At 40.4% G+C, this 15222-nt stretch overlaps 1 protein-coding gene across 8 annotated transcripts in view; it reads left to right on the top strand.

Annotated features, from left to right (window-relative positions):
• The window catches only part of Rap1gds1 (Rap1 GTPase-GDP dissociation stimulator 1), a 144975-nt gene that overhangs the window by 22436 nt on the left and 107317 nt on the right, over positions 1–15222 (top strand). For all 8 annotated transcript variants that reach the window (XM_087625050.1, XM_087625046.1, XM_087625047.1 and 5 more), the window contains 1 exon segment: positions 9866–9973. In XM_087625050.1, coding sequence (XP_087481176.1) covers positions 9866–9973 — 108 coding nt within the window.

Here is a 15222-nt window from a genome sequence, read left to right as displayed (position 1 = left end):
ATTTCCTTACACTGAATTATCCCTGCATCCCTGGGCTGAAGCCTACTTGATCATGGTGAATGATTGTTTTGATATGTTCTCAGATTCAATTTGCAAGCATTTTCTTGAGTATATTTTTTCATTGACATTCATAGGGAAACTGGTCTGAACTTCTCTTTGGTGGGATCTTTGTTTGGTTTAGGTATAAGTGTAATTGTGGTTTCAAAGAACAAATTGAGTAGTATTCCTTTTGTTTGTATTTTGTGGAATAGTTTGAAGAGTATTGGTACTAGGTTTTCTTTAAAGGTCTGATAGAATTCTGCACTAAAGCCATCTGGTTCTGGGCTTTTTATTGTTGTTGTCGTTGTTGTGAGAATTTTAATAACTGCTTCTATTTTTTTTAGGACTGTTTAGATAGTTTATCTGATCCTGATTTAACTTTGGTACCTGGTATCTCTCTAGAAAATTGTCCATTTCTTCCACATTTTCCAGTTTTGTTGAGTATAGGCTTTTGTAGTAGGAGTTGATGAGTTTTTTTTTTTTTTAATTTTCTCAGATTCTCTTCTTATGTCTCCCATTTCATTTCTGATTTTGTTAATTTGGATGCTGTCTCTGTGCCTTCTGCTCAGTCTGGCTAAGGGTTTATCTATCTTGTTGATTTTCTCAAAGAACCAGCTCCTAGTTTTATTGATTGTTAGTATAGTTCTTTTTGTTGCTACTTTGATTTGATTTTAGCCCTGAGTTTGATTATTTCCTGCCTTCTACGTCTCTTGGGTGTATTTGCTTCTTTTTGTTCTAGAGCTTTCATATGTGCTGTCAAGCTGCTGGTGTATGCTCTCTCCAGTTTCTTTTTGAGGCAGTCAGAGCCGTGAGCTTTCCTCTTAGCACTGCTTTCATTGTGTCCATATGCTTTGGTATGTTGTGCCTTCATTTTCATTAAATTCTAAAAAGTCTTTAACTTCTTTATTTCTTTCTTGACCAACTTATCATTAAGTAGCATGTTGTTCAGCTTCCATGTGTACGTGGGCTTTCTGTTGTTGTTGTGTTGTTGTTGTTGTTGTTGTTGTTGTTGTTGTTGTTGTTACCGAAGACCAGCCTTAGTCCATAGTGATTTGATAGGATACATGGGATTATTTCAATCTTCTTGTATCTGTTGAGACCTCTTTTGTGACCAATTGTATGGTTAATGAGGTGCTGAGAAGAGGGTATATTCTTTTGTTTTAGGATGAAATATTCTACAGATATCTATTAAATCCATTTGATTCATAATGTCTGTTAGTTTCACTGTGTCTCTGTTTGGTTTCTGTTTCTATGATCTATCAATTGATGAGAGTGGGCTGTTGAAGTCTCCCATTATTATTGTGTGAGGTGCAATGTGTGGTTTGAGCTTTTCCTTTTTGAATGTGGGTTCCCTTGCATTTGGAGAATAGTTCTGAATTGAAAGTTCATCTTGGTAGATTTTTCCTTTGACTAGTATGAAGTGTCCTTCCTTATTTTTTTTTTATTTTTTAATTTTTTGCTAACTTTTGGTTGAAAGTAGCTTTTATTGGTTATTAGAATGACTACTCCAGATTGTTTCTTTGGACCATTTTCTTGGAAAATTGTTTTCCAGCCTTTTACTCTGAGGTAGTGTCTGTCTTTGCCACTGAGGTATGTTTCCTGAATGCAGCAAAATGCTGGGCTCAATTTGTGTATCCAGTCTGTTATTCCATGTCTTTTTATTGGGGAATTGAGTCCATTAATGTTAAGAGATATTGAGGAAAAGTGGTTGTTGCTTTTGTTATTTTTGTTATTAGAGGTGGAATTATGTTTGTGTGGCTGTCTTTGGGTTTTTTTTTTTAAAGAAGATTACTTTCTTGCTTTTTCTAGGGTGTAGTTTCCCTCATTGTGTTGGAGTTTCCATCTATTATCCTTTGTAGTGCTGGATTTGTGGAAAGATATTGTGTAAATTTGGTTTTGTCATGGAATATCTTGATTTCTCCATCTATGTTAATTGAGAGTTTTGGTTAGTGTAGTAGTCTGGACTGGCATTTGTGTTCTCTTAGGGTCTGTATGACATCTGTCCAGGATCTTCTGGCTTTCATAGTCTCTTATGAGAAGTCTGGTGTAATTCTGATAGGTCTGCCTTTATATGTTACTTGACCTTTTCCCCTTACTGCTTTTATTTTGTACATTTGGATGTTTTGACTATTAGGTGACGGGAGGAGTTTCTTTTGTGGTCCAGTCTATTTGGAGTTCTGTAGGCTTCTTGTATGCTCATGGGCATCTCTTTCTTTAGGTTAGGGAAGTTTTCTTCTATAATGTTATTGAAGATATTTACTGGCTCTTTAAGTTGGTAATCTTTGCTGTCTTCTATACATATTATCCTTAGGTTTGATCTTCTCATTGTATCCTGGATTTCCTGGATGTTTTGGGTTAGAAGCTTTTTGTTTTTTACATTATTTTTTATGGTTGTGTCGATGTTTTCTATGGTATCTTCTGCCCCTGAGATTCTTTCTTCTTATAGTCTGTTGGTGATGTTTCCATCTCTGATTTTCTATCTCCAGGGTTGTCTCCCTTTGTGATTTCTTTATTGTTTCTATTTCCAATTTTAGATCCTGTATCATTTTGTTCAGTTCCTTCACCTTTTTGGTAGTATTTTCCTGTAATTCTTTAAGTGATTTTTGTGTTTTCCTCTTTAAGGGTTTCTACCTGTTTACCTGTGTTGTCCTGTATTTCTTTAAGGGAGTTATTTATGTCTTTCTTAAAGTTCGCTATCATCATTATGAAATGTGATTTTAAATATGAATGTTGCTTTTCTGGTGTGATGGGGTATCCAGGATTTAGTGGGAGAACCGGGTTCTGATGATACCAAGTAGCCTTGGTTTCTATTACTTAAGTTCTTACACTTGCCTCTTGCCATCTGGTTATCTCTAGTGCTACCTGCCCTTGCAGTCTCTGACCAGAGCCTGTCTCTCCTGTGATCTTGATTGTGTCAGAACTCCTCAGAGACCAGCTGTCTCTGTGATTCTGTGATCCTGATATCCTGTTGTGTCAGAGCTCCTGGGAGCCAAGCTTTCTCAGGGTGTTGCAGGAGTGGGTGGAGAGACAGAGCCCTGGGTTTGCTCCAGGCACAGGTGCAAACTGGAAGGAACTCTGGCTGGTGAGGTTTTGCATTTCCCTGGTTTCTGGGGGGGGGGGGGTAGTTATGCTGGGTGTTGGGAAAGATGTTATGGCCTCAGCTGTCATTTTGAGTGCGTCAGAGCTCCATTTAGTGCTCCATGTTGTGTCCCATCTCCTGGGAATCGAGCTTCCTCTGTCATCCTGTGATTCTGGGTATTTCAGAGCACTGAGGAGTCAGGCTCACTCTGGGTGTTGTAGTAGTGGGTGCAAAGCCAGCGCCCCAGGTCTACTCTATGTACAGGTTCAAACTAGAAGGAACCAGTGCCACTGGTGGGGGGTTCCTGAGTTCCTGGATCCTGAGGGATCCAGTTACTCTGCATGTTGGGGAAGTTGTTGCGTCCTCCTCAGCTGTGATCCTGGGTATGTTAGAATACCTGGGAGTCAGGTTTCCTCTGGGTGTTGTGCGACTGGAGGCAGAGACAATGCACAAAGTCTGCTTAGGGCACTGGTTCAGACTGGAAGGAACCCGTGCCACTGGCTGGGCAGGGGTTGCTGCATCCCTGGATCCTGGGGAACCTAGTTACTCTGTGTGTTGGGGCAGACGTTGTGGCCTCTTCTTTGATCCTGGGCAGTTCAGAGCACCAGGGCTATTTTCTTTCTTATTGTAGTACCTTATCAGCAGAAGGAGGTTGAGAAATTTTTGCTGAATGGTTTCATCATGTAAATTATCAAATATGTAATTGGGATTTATTAATGTGTATGGTAAAGATTTGCACCCGAGATATCTTATCGTAAGAAATAAGCTGGGCAGTGGTGGAGTCACCTTCAATCCTAGCATGCAGGAGGACAGAGGCAGACAGATCTCTTGAATTCAGGGTCTACAGAGTTCCAAGATGGCCAGGGTTGTTAGACAGAGAAACCCTGTCTTGAAAAATAGAAGAAAAAACAAACAAAAAGACCACAAAGAGGCCAAAGTGTATGTGTCCTCTCCTCTAACTGGATAACCAGCTGTTGAACTGGACTTACTGTATTCTTAGGGCTTGCATCTTGAACTCCTGGGCTCACGTGATCCTCTCGTCTTAGCCTCCCGCTTAGCTGGGCCTACAGAGCATAGCACTGTTCCTGACTCTCAGTATATGAACCTCATCAGTTATTCCTGTCCAGGGGGCGAAGAGGATGACGGTAGCTGCCAAATGAGGAGGCAAAGAAGGCTGGAGGTGTCACTGTGACAGATAATGCTCCATTAGGACGCTCGAGGCCGGGAGGGAAAAAGTTGTTGGCCTCATCATTCTATTTCCCAATACATGCTTGTAAAATTGACAGAGATAACTCACATGTGCTCAATGTACCGTTTTTAAATTACTATTAGGTGAGTTTTGACGAATGTGCTCATGTAGTCACTACTTAAATCATGATGCAAGACATCTTTAACCCTGTTTTATAAATGGATTCACAATAAGATCTCTCTAAGTATTGGCCTTCATGTATTTAAAGTGCTGAAACCTAGGTTACCTTCAGCTGCCTCTGCAACGCTGGTCCTCAACCTTCCCAGAGCTGCGGCCCTTTAATACGGTTCCTCGTGTGGTCACCCCCAACCATAAAATTGTTTCGTTGTTGCTTCATAACTATGATTTTGCTACTGTTATGAGTTGCGGTGTGAATATTTAATGTGCAGGATGTCTAATACAGCACTGGGGTTGAAACCCAAGGATGAGAACCACTGCTCTGGATGAAGAGTCCAGTGAGTTGTCCTAAAATGTTTTCACATTACTATAGGGCCTCTCTGTGTAGTCCAGACTGTCTTGGAACTCTCCATGTAGACCAGGCTTTCCTAGAACTCAGAGATCCATCTCCCTCTACCTCCCAAGTGCTGGGATTAAAGACATGTACCACTGCACCTGGCCGTAATTAGGAGTTATTAAACAATGGATTGTCCTGTGAGGAGTGTAGTTACTTTATATCTTCAAATGCTTAAATTGTGCCAGAGTTGGTGATGAATCCCTGTAACCAGCATTTGGTTGGCTGAGGCAGGAAGGTTGAATTCTGTACCAACATGTGATATATAGTGTGACCCATCTCAACAGAGCAAAACAAGATGTCCAAGAGGATAACTCAGTGTTGAGGAGAGGAGTGCTTACTGCTCTTGCAGAGCACCTGAACTCCGTTCCCAGCATCTAGATCTAGGGGCTAACACTGCCCATCTCTCCAGTTTCAAGAGATCTGATTCCCTGTTCTGGCCGTGAGCACCATCCCACTCAAACGTGCATGCATTCATGTACCAGCATGTGTTTAAGACTGAAATAAATATTAAAAAGCTCAAACCCCCAAGTTCTTAAATTGTCCTTGTTGCTCTCTTCTGGTTTTAAAATGTAAGATGCTGTATTAGATTTCTGATAATATAGACCTCATAACAGGTACTAGCATCATTTACCTTTCCTTTCCTGTTGGTATACTGTAACTTTTAAGTATGTGAGACAAAGTCAGTAACTACACAGGTAGGAGTGTGTGCCTCCTTTATGCTGACTGACAAGTATAGCGTATTAACTAACAAACAAGGTGCTGGTCCAGTGTACCAAGTGTGCGTGTTAACATTTGAGAAGCTGTGAGACAGGCATTTATTAAAAATTACTCTGCAGGTAGAAGACAGTTGCTGGGGTAGGGAAGCCTCTGAAGTGGGAGTGATGGGCAGGGATGGCCTCTGAGGTGATGATGATAGGTGGGAATGGCCTCTGAGGTGATGATGAGCAGGGATGGCCTCTGAGGTGGTGATGATGGTCAGGGATGGCTTCTGAAGTAGTGGTGGTGGTGGTGACTACAACGACGATGATGGGCAGGGATGGCTTCTGAATGATGATGGGTGGGGATGGCCTCTGGGTGATGATGAATAGGGATGGTCTCTGGATGATGATGATGATGAAGGCAGGGATGACCTCTGAGGTGATGATGAAGGACAGGAATGGCCTCTGAGGTGGTGATGAAGGGCAGGGATGGTCTCTGGATTATGATGATGAATAGGGATGGCCTCTGGGTGATGATGATGGACATGGATGGCCTCTGGGGTGATGATGAAGGACAGGGATGGCCTCTGGGTGATGATGATGGACAGGGATGGCCTCTGGGTGATGATGATGGACAGGGATGACCTCTGAGGTGATGATGGACAGGGATGGCCTCTGAGGTGATGATAATGGGCAAGGATGGCCTCTGGGTGATGATGAGGGGTAGGGATGACCTCTGAGGTGATGATGATGGACAGGGATGGCCTCTGAGGTGATGATAATGGGCAGGGATGGCCTCTGAGGTGATGATGATAATGGGCAGGGATGGCCTCTGAGGTGATGATGATAATGGGCAGGGATGGCCTCTGAGGTGATGATGATAATGGGCAGGGATGGCCTCTGAGGTGATGATGAGGGGTGGGGATGACCTCTGAGGTGATGATTGGCAGGGATGGCCTCTGGGTGATGATGACACACATAATGGAACTTGATGGGAGGAATGTCAGTGAACATGAAATGAAATGAAGTCATCAAGAGGACATAGGTGTCCATGGCAGGTGTCTGTGGAGTTGGGCAGCCAGGGATCTGTACAGAGCAGGTTAGGATAATACATTCAGAAAGAAAGCTGTGTATTTAGTTTTAGATTACTTAGTTTGTTCTGATTGTAAAACTGTAAAACATGTAGCAGACTGGATTGAAAGCAGGAATTTTAATATTCGTAGTCATTTCAATCAGCAAATTAGTGTTTCTTGAATGACTCTTACAGCATGCTGCACGCTGTAATTTTGAGCTATTTCTTTAAAAAAAAATCTTTACTGGGTAAGCAAAGTGATGCGTACCTTTAATCCTAGCACTGGGAGACAGAGCAAGGGGATTTTTCTTACTTCCGGGCCAGCCTGGGGTACATAGTAAGGTCAAGGCTACCTAGGGCTACTTAGTGAGGCATCAAACCAACAGAAGGACAAAAGCTGTGTTTTTACTCAGTGTAGAGATGTTATATTTAGAGACTTGTTTTTAAAGTATTCTCTAGTACAGTCGAGCAACCTTTAAGTACTTGCTGAGTGTTGGGGAGCAGTAGGACACACAGGTCAAAAGAAAATCTGGGCGTTAACCAGAGCAGCAGTTCCCAGGTCTCAACCCCTTGTGGGGGTCACCTGTCAGATATTTAAATTATGATTCATAACAGTAGCAAAACTATGGTTATGAAATAGCAATGAGAGGGGCTGGGGATTTAGCTCAGTGGTAGAGCGCTTACCTAGGAAGCGCAAGGCCCTGGGTTCAGTCCCCAGCTCCGGAAAAAAAAGAACAAAAAAAAAAAAAAAAAAGAAAGAAATAGCAATGAGAATAAGTTTATGGTTGGAGATCACAGCATGAGGAACTGTATTAAAGGGTCACAACGTTAGGAAAATTGAGAACCACTGAACTAGAGCTTGTTAATTTTACTTTAACATCTTGATATAAATGTTTTAAATCAATCTTTCCCAGAGAGTGCATCATCCTTCTCTTTAAAATAGGGATTCCATATTTCTAGAATTACCGTAAGCTTGCCATGTACAGACTTGGTGACAGTGTGTGCTGTTGGGCTAGGGACTTAGCTGAGTGGTGGGAGACTGTGTAGGAGTTTATGAGTTAAGAGAGACTGCTGCTGTGTTAGTACACATTAGTCAGATGGTATTAGTATTACAGTCTTTACCAATGTATTTTAAAACACCATAAAAAATCTCTAAGAACCTTCATGATAGAGCAGGTCTTATTATTTTATGTGTATGGGTGTTTTGTCTGCAAGTATGTCTGTATCCCATAGGTATTCCTAGAGCCTTTGGAGGCCAGAAGAGGGATTTCGATGCCCTGGGGGTGGGGTTACAGGTATCTGTGAGCTGCCATGTGGGTGCTGTGAACCAAACCTGGGTCCTCTGCAAAAGCAGCCAGTGCTCTTAACTCTTGATGCAGTGCCATCTCTCTTGCCCTAGGAAAAAAACATTTTTTTTTTTAAAAGCAGGGTACATTTTAGAAGTTCTACAAGAGGAAGTGAACTGCATGCAAGGCCCATTTAGTGTGAAACATGGTGGTTGGACAGAACGCATGTGGCCGTGAGGTGTTGAAAGTCCCTGTTGCTCTGTGGAGACCCCATCTCCTTTAAACTAGAAGGAGCTGAATATCTTTAATGTGTCTACTTTTCCACTAATAAATAGTTTATCGATAATAGGAAGAAACTAGCTATATTTGTTGCTGGTAAAATAAAATTAAACTTTTAGGAAACGTAGATCACATTTGATACATTGGTAGCTTCCCAGTGTTTAATGTACCTGCCTAACAATTAGACTGGTGGTGGTGTAATAAATTCAATAATTTGAAATAGTTAAGTCTGCGAGCACTTGGCGAGAAGCACGCCTCAGTGACTACTGCTTTTGAGTGAGTAGTGCAGGAATACAAACAGCTTGTGTAGACAAAAGATGTAAGGTGCAGGAGACCAGCAGCTTTTAATGTAATGTTGGAGGTGACCAAGGGTATCGGTTCTAATTCCACACGTCAGTTATCGAAGAAAAGCAACATAACGACACTGTGACAGCGTGCGTGTCCACAGCTATCTGAAAGGGGCATAAAATACTAGCTTTTCAACCATGCGTACAAGACATGGTCTTTTCTGCAACTACTCAGTCAAAACAACACACTATGAAAGACTGAACGTAGGAGATTTCTGCCATCCTCTGATGAGCCTGTACATCTACACATTGAGCCTATAAAGACCGTGTCACTCTTCGTAGTTCTGGTTTTTTTTTTTTGTTTGTTTTTTTTTTTTTGGAGCTGGGGACCAAACCCAGGGCCTTGCACTTGCTAGGCAAGCGCTCTACCACTGAGCCAAATAGTTCTGTTTTTTTATACTACTATATTTTCATGTAAAGTGCATGCTTAGATTACTTACAAAATAAAACCTTAAAGGTCTTATTTCTTATTTTGTATTTTAAATAGAAAATACTGTAAACAAAAATTCTTCGGTAAGTCCCGATAAAATTTCAAATTCTGGGATTCCGCGGTGTAGGTCAGCTTAGAATCCAGGAGCAGAGTATAACTCAGAATCTTTTGCTTTTTACAGCAATACTCTATGAAGCATTTTTCAGGTGGTAGTGATAAAATAGGTTCTGTATCACATTTAACATCATTTGAAATCGTTGAAACTTTTCTGAACCTTCAGTTTTGTTTCCTGGCTTTACAAGGGTACACAGAGCTGGTGAGTTACTGGTGCTTGCTTGCCTCTGAACCTGACAACCTGAGTTTAGTCCCTGAGAGACCTGTAGGGTAGAAGGAGAAAACTGACCTCTTCAAGGCCACACAGTTATCTGGCATGAGTGTGCTTGTGTACACACACACACTCTCACCTCTCTCTCTCTCTCTCTCTCTCTCTCTCTCTCTCTCTCTCTTTCTCTCTCTCAATAAGTAAATAAAATAAGAGACTAGAAGGAAAATGGGAAAGCAAACATAATTTGTCAAACTGCTTTTGTGACTAATTTTCTTGCATGCATTTGGTTTCTTCAGTGAGCTTCTTCAGTAAGAATGTTGGGAAAGAGACACTGATAATTTGTAATGTTCATGACGACTTATATATGGAGTTACTCGTTCATATCTGACTTAAATGGACAGTTTTACTTTACAACTTTGCATTAGCTCATCCATGCTGCATCCAGAGCTAATCCTGCCCGGTGGGAACTTTGCACGCTAGTAGCAACCGTTTACCTTCTACCGTGGTTGGAATCTCTGGGGTTCTGATTTTCTCTCTCTCTGAACAGATAATCTCAGTGACGCATTAAAGAAGCTGAAGATAACAGCTGCTGACAAGACAGAGGGCAGTTTGGAAGGATGCTTGGATTGTCTGCTTCAAGCCTTGGCTCAAAATAGTAAGTTTCATTGTTTATTCAAATTCCAGACCAAGAGCGGACCAAGCCCTCATTGTTTAGAAATTGGTATATAGTCAGGCACATAACTTGAATTCACATAGTTTGTATTCTTTTGAATCTCTTTCTTGAATGCTGAAATTGTTTGCAGTGTTCTGTCCGCCTACCTACCCTCCACCCGAAAGTACTGAGAGCCCAACTGATGGGCAAAGAAAAGAGAAGTTGATTGGTGGTGATGACATTTATACTAGCCCCAGAGAGGAGCCATTATGGCTTTTTCCCTACAACACCTACATTTGTGCTTTTTTAACAAAGCCAAAAACAAGAAGCTAAACAGTTTATGTGTAAGGGGGACACAGGAGAAACTAAAGGGGGCTTAAAATGCTTAACATTGTTTCTCTTAGCACTTCTCTTTTAGCTTTTAAAAGAATTTTATTCTAAGATTAAAAATTTATATATAGAGATTAAATTGAAAAGAACCATCAGCAGTGATACAAGCATTTCTCAAACCCTAGGGCCAAGCCAGATGTTCAGTGTCTAGCAAATAATTCCAAAGAGAAATCACGTAATTCTTCATTGACTATCACAATACATTACTACATTTGATACAACAGATTTCTACTCACTAATTTCTGTATTATCATAGTGAGTGGATTTGAGTTAAATGTATAAAATGATCTTCAGTTGTTTCCATAATCCTACTTCGTTGTACTGTATTGGTATTTGGTTATGCTATTCCCCTCATGGACTAACTAGGTAGCGTTTTGAAGAGCTCAGAAAAGAATACATTGTTACAGTTTCCATTTCAAACACTTAGAGGCGATCTTTCTTTTTTACTTTATCTTTTATTAAACTGTCTACAGAATGTAAATTGATCAATAATAGCCATGCTTCTATAAAAAGAGCACATTTTGAAGCTATCCTGTGTTCACTTGTCACAATGACAGGAACGACTTAGAGGAAGAAAGACTTGTTTTGGTTCCCTGCGTCAGTCCATCCTGGCAGGTCGTGGTAGTGCAGAGTTGTGCCGTGACAAACTAGCAACTAGGAAGTAGAAAAAGGAAGGCTCTGGGGACTTTTCAAGGAAAATCCTTCATAATTGACCTCCCTTAGCTAGTACTGACTCTAGATGTTTCCACCATCTCCCCAGAGCCTTGCCAGCTGGTGGCCAGGCAGCTTCCACACATGAAGCTCTAGGGCATTTCAGATTGATACTGTAAAATTATCCTTTAAAGTTGAGTTTCAGTTACCTTTCCTTTTGATGTCATAACTGTCTATTTAATACAGAGCCTACTCAATGAGAATATTTGTACAGTGCTCAAGATGGTAAGGAAAAGAAAGGAAATGCCTACTTCTGCCACCATAGTAGCAGCATGGCTCTTCATGCTTTAGTGATAGTAAGTAAAACTTCAAACGAGCTCCCTGTTTGTTTTCCAGTAGCCTGCCAGCTGAGGACATGGGAAGTTCACAGGTGCGAAAGATTGCCATAACCATAGGCAGTTCTTTTGAATGGTGCCGGTCTAGAAACTGGAAAGAACACAGTGACCTGATTTTACAAGTGCTTATGTAGGCAGCTTTACATAATAGCATACTTCTCTGAGGAAACTGAGGATCAGTCTTTTGTTGTTGTTGACAAAGAGTTGTACTGTTTTAACCTTCCCTTGTTTCCTATTGTCAATTCATTTTTTCTTTTTCTGTATGTTTTTTTTTTGGGGGGGGGGATAGAATTTTTAAAGGAAACCATTAGCTTTAGAAACGGAACGATATAAAGACGGTTTCCTTGGTAACATGTGGAAAGTGAGCCTTCCTCCGGAAAGCATGAAAGGCCAGAGTTGAGGAAGGAAAGTGGCTGAGGGATGCAAAGGTTAAAGCTCTTGTTTGTCAGAAGCCATCTGGGAAAGGCTACAGCAAGCGAGTGGGTTTGGCCCACCAACGGTTTGCATGGGTGCGATGGGTGGGCTCTGAGATGCAGGATCCTCAGGGACTTCATCCCAGGATTGCTTCTCACTGCAGATATGCCTTTCCTGTCACTATTACACAGCCTAATGATTCTGGGCATCAACCCACCCTATTGGGCAGATTTCCTCTGGAATCAACATGAAGATGTACTCTAGTACAGTAATGCCACGTAGATGAATTGAAGATTTCCTAATTCCTGATAATGATTTTATAGAATGACTAAATTGATACAATATCAAGTCCCTAACAGAATAAAAGCTGCAAATGGAGCTCTGTAATCATGTGTCATGGGCTAATTATTCTAGGATAAGAAAGTAGGCTTAGAACAAATTTACTATCAAGGAGAACATTCCTTCTAGGTTAAGAACGAGGTCATTATCTGGTAACTAAAGTTCATAAACTGGGAATGGACAATGTATTGTAGGTGCAAGGACAGAAAAAGTAAATGATGGACTAGTTTATCAGTACAAAACTTCAAAACTAGTAAGACTCAAGGCAGATGACTTGTCCCTGGATAAAAGCATGCTAAACTTGTACCTCAAAAATTATTGCTTTAAGCTTATAATGAACTTATGGATCTAGAGGCTCTAAGCAATGAATGCTTAGATACTAGTCTTAATAGAAAGACATGTAAACATTACTGTAGTAAATCCTTAAACCTTATAACATTAACTATTTAATTTACTATGAACTTACCAGATGTAAGAATGCTTAGAAAATTATGTAATCAATTATCCTGTTGTAACAGTTCTACCTGATAGTCCTATGAGGTAGTTTTCAGAGAATGGCACCAATGGAAGGAGAAGCCCTTGGTCCTGCCAAGGTTGAACCCCCAGTGTAGGGAATGCCGGGGGCGGGGCAGTAAGTGGGGGTGGATGGGGAGGGGAGCACCCTTATAGAAGGGGAAAGGGAGGGGCTAGGGGGCTTATGGACAGGAAACCGGGAAAGGGAGTAACATTTGAAATGTAAATAAATACCCAATTAAAAAAAAGAAAAAAAGGAAAAAAAGTAAGTAAAATATCCAATTAAAAAAGGGAAAAATATAGAAATAAAAAAAAGAGAGAGAAAAGTCATAGGGAAATATTATTTTATGTTTACTTAAAAATAATTTTTAATACATATAAGTATGTTTGTATATATATATATATATGTATATACATATATATAATTCTTTAAATGAAATAATACAATTTGAGGTGATATCACTCAAAGGTGACCCTCTGGGGACAACCAACAGCCATCTAATTGATCTTAAAGTCCATTTAATAGGAGGGCACTTAATAGCAACTGCAGTGCAGATAAATGTTACAGCAGAGGGAACCCACATGCTTACAGCATGCTTGCCTTGCCCTATATAGGCCATAAATTAATTATTTTAAAAAGATCGAGGGTGAATATAATTAAAACATTGTATTCATGTATAAAACTATCAAAGAATAAATAAAATGTATTCCTTCTAAAATAATTTTTTCTTGGAATAAATATTTCTTGGAATAAAAAAAAAATTACTATTTGGGGAAAAAAATGTTGAGAACAGAAATAAAGGTTTGTTGGAGCTTCTTTTCTCTGCTTCATCCAGAATGAGTGACTGAGTGGTTTTATTCTGATTTTGTTTTTGTCGTTTTGCATGCCTGACTCTTTTTCTTTTCCTTTCTCTCTTCTTTTCTCTCTGGTTCATGAAAAATTAACAAACTCTGAGTCTATCCCTGGCCAGGGAAGGAGCCCTTGACCCAGAGAAGAAAGAGCCAAGTAACTAAGCCCTTTTTTTTTTTTTTTTTTTTTTTTTTGTTAATCCCCAGCTACTCTGACCTTAGAATAGCAAGAGTTAAAGGAGAGAAAAATTGCCAGACAGTAAGCAACCTTTGCCCAGCAGTTGCAACTTTCACCCCTCCAATCACCAATGCCATCAATCACTGTCTGCCTCAGTCTACCCTGGGTGCTGAGCTGGTCACCCGCACTTGTTAAAAGTTAAAGGTTCAAGAAATATTGCCATGTACGAATGTAGGTTTAAATTAAAAACCTGCATGTTGCCTTGTTTGGACTTATTAATTGAAAACGGTCTTAGACTGTGTAATGCAGACTATTTAACAAAAACCAACAAAATAGGATCTAAAGGCTTCCCAGAGAGATAATGGGGAAAAAATGTTTTCATTAGCAGTCAAAGGTAAAGTCTATAAATGTTTTCATTTCTAACCCTGCTGAGAAAGATTTGATTCAGGAAGCAGTTCTTACAAATGTTCAGTATTTGACTTAAAAGTTACATCTGTCATTGGAAAACACGTTACTGAAGAAAATATAATTCTGAAGTTATCTACACTGTGACTTTGGAATATTTGAACTGCATAGTGTAAGTGATTAATATCAGCAGTTAGAGTTTAAAAATTATTTTCAAATTATTTTTTAATTAAAGTATAATTATATCATTTTCTCCTTTTCTTTTCCTTCCTCCCAACTCTTCCCTATCCCCTCCTGCTCTCTCACATTCATTCCTAAATATATAGATAAACATATCTGTATGTTACTTGATCATATATGACTTCAGGGCTGATCCCTTGTGGTTGGTTAATAATATGGGGGCTCCACACTGAGGAGACTATGTCTCCTGCTTTTAGCATTCCCTAGTTGCCTCTAGTTCTCTGTCTGGGTTAAGGGCTCTGTGAGGCTTTCCTTTTCTGTGTTAGCATGTCTGTTGGTGATGTCTTGTTCAGGTCTTGTTTCCACAGCCGTGTTGTAGAGACATCATGGGTGTAGCGTCCCTGACATCTCTAGGAGACAGTCTTATAGCAAACTCCTGCTTTATGGCTCTTGGAGCCTTTCTGCTCCCTCCTCCACTGTGTTCCCTGAGTGTTAGGTTGCAGGAGTTGTGTTGTAGATCAGTCACTTGAGGCTGGGCATCCCACCATCATTTGCTGTTTACATCTTTATTGGTTGTGGATTTCTATAATGGTGTCTATCTCTTGCAAAGAGAAGTCTCGTTTTTTTTTTTTTTGAGGCATGAAAGCTTACACCTACCTGTGGGAATAAGAGTACATGTTTAGAAGGCATTTAGGAATTATGCTGGTTTAGAAAAGTGGTGGTTGTAGGTTTTTCCAGAGTCATGACTTCACCAGCCCTGAGGCGTTGGATAGGTTTCTGTAGCAGAGGTTTAGTTAGACCACTTTGGTTCCCAAAGGGTCACATGTGGACACCCGCCCAAGAGCTCTTGGGATTCAGGAATGAAAGACACACATCTGCCTGCTTAATTTTGAGGCGCCTTGACTAGCTCAATGGCTGGGATTTTAAAACTCCCAGCA

Source organism: Rattus norvegicus, chromosome 2, assembly GCF_021556685.1.
Source record: "Rattus norvegicus strain SHRSP/BbbUtx chromosome 2, alternate assembly SHRSP_T2T, whole genome shotgun sequence".
NCBI classification, from domain to species: Eukaryota; Metazoa; Chordata; class Mammalia; order Rodentia; family Muridae; genus Rattus; species Rattus norvegicus.
Note: the sequence above shows the minus strand (reverse complement) of the source record. Positions and strands in the feature narration are given on the sequence as shown.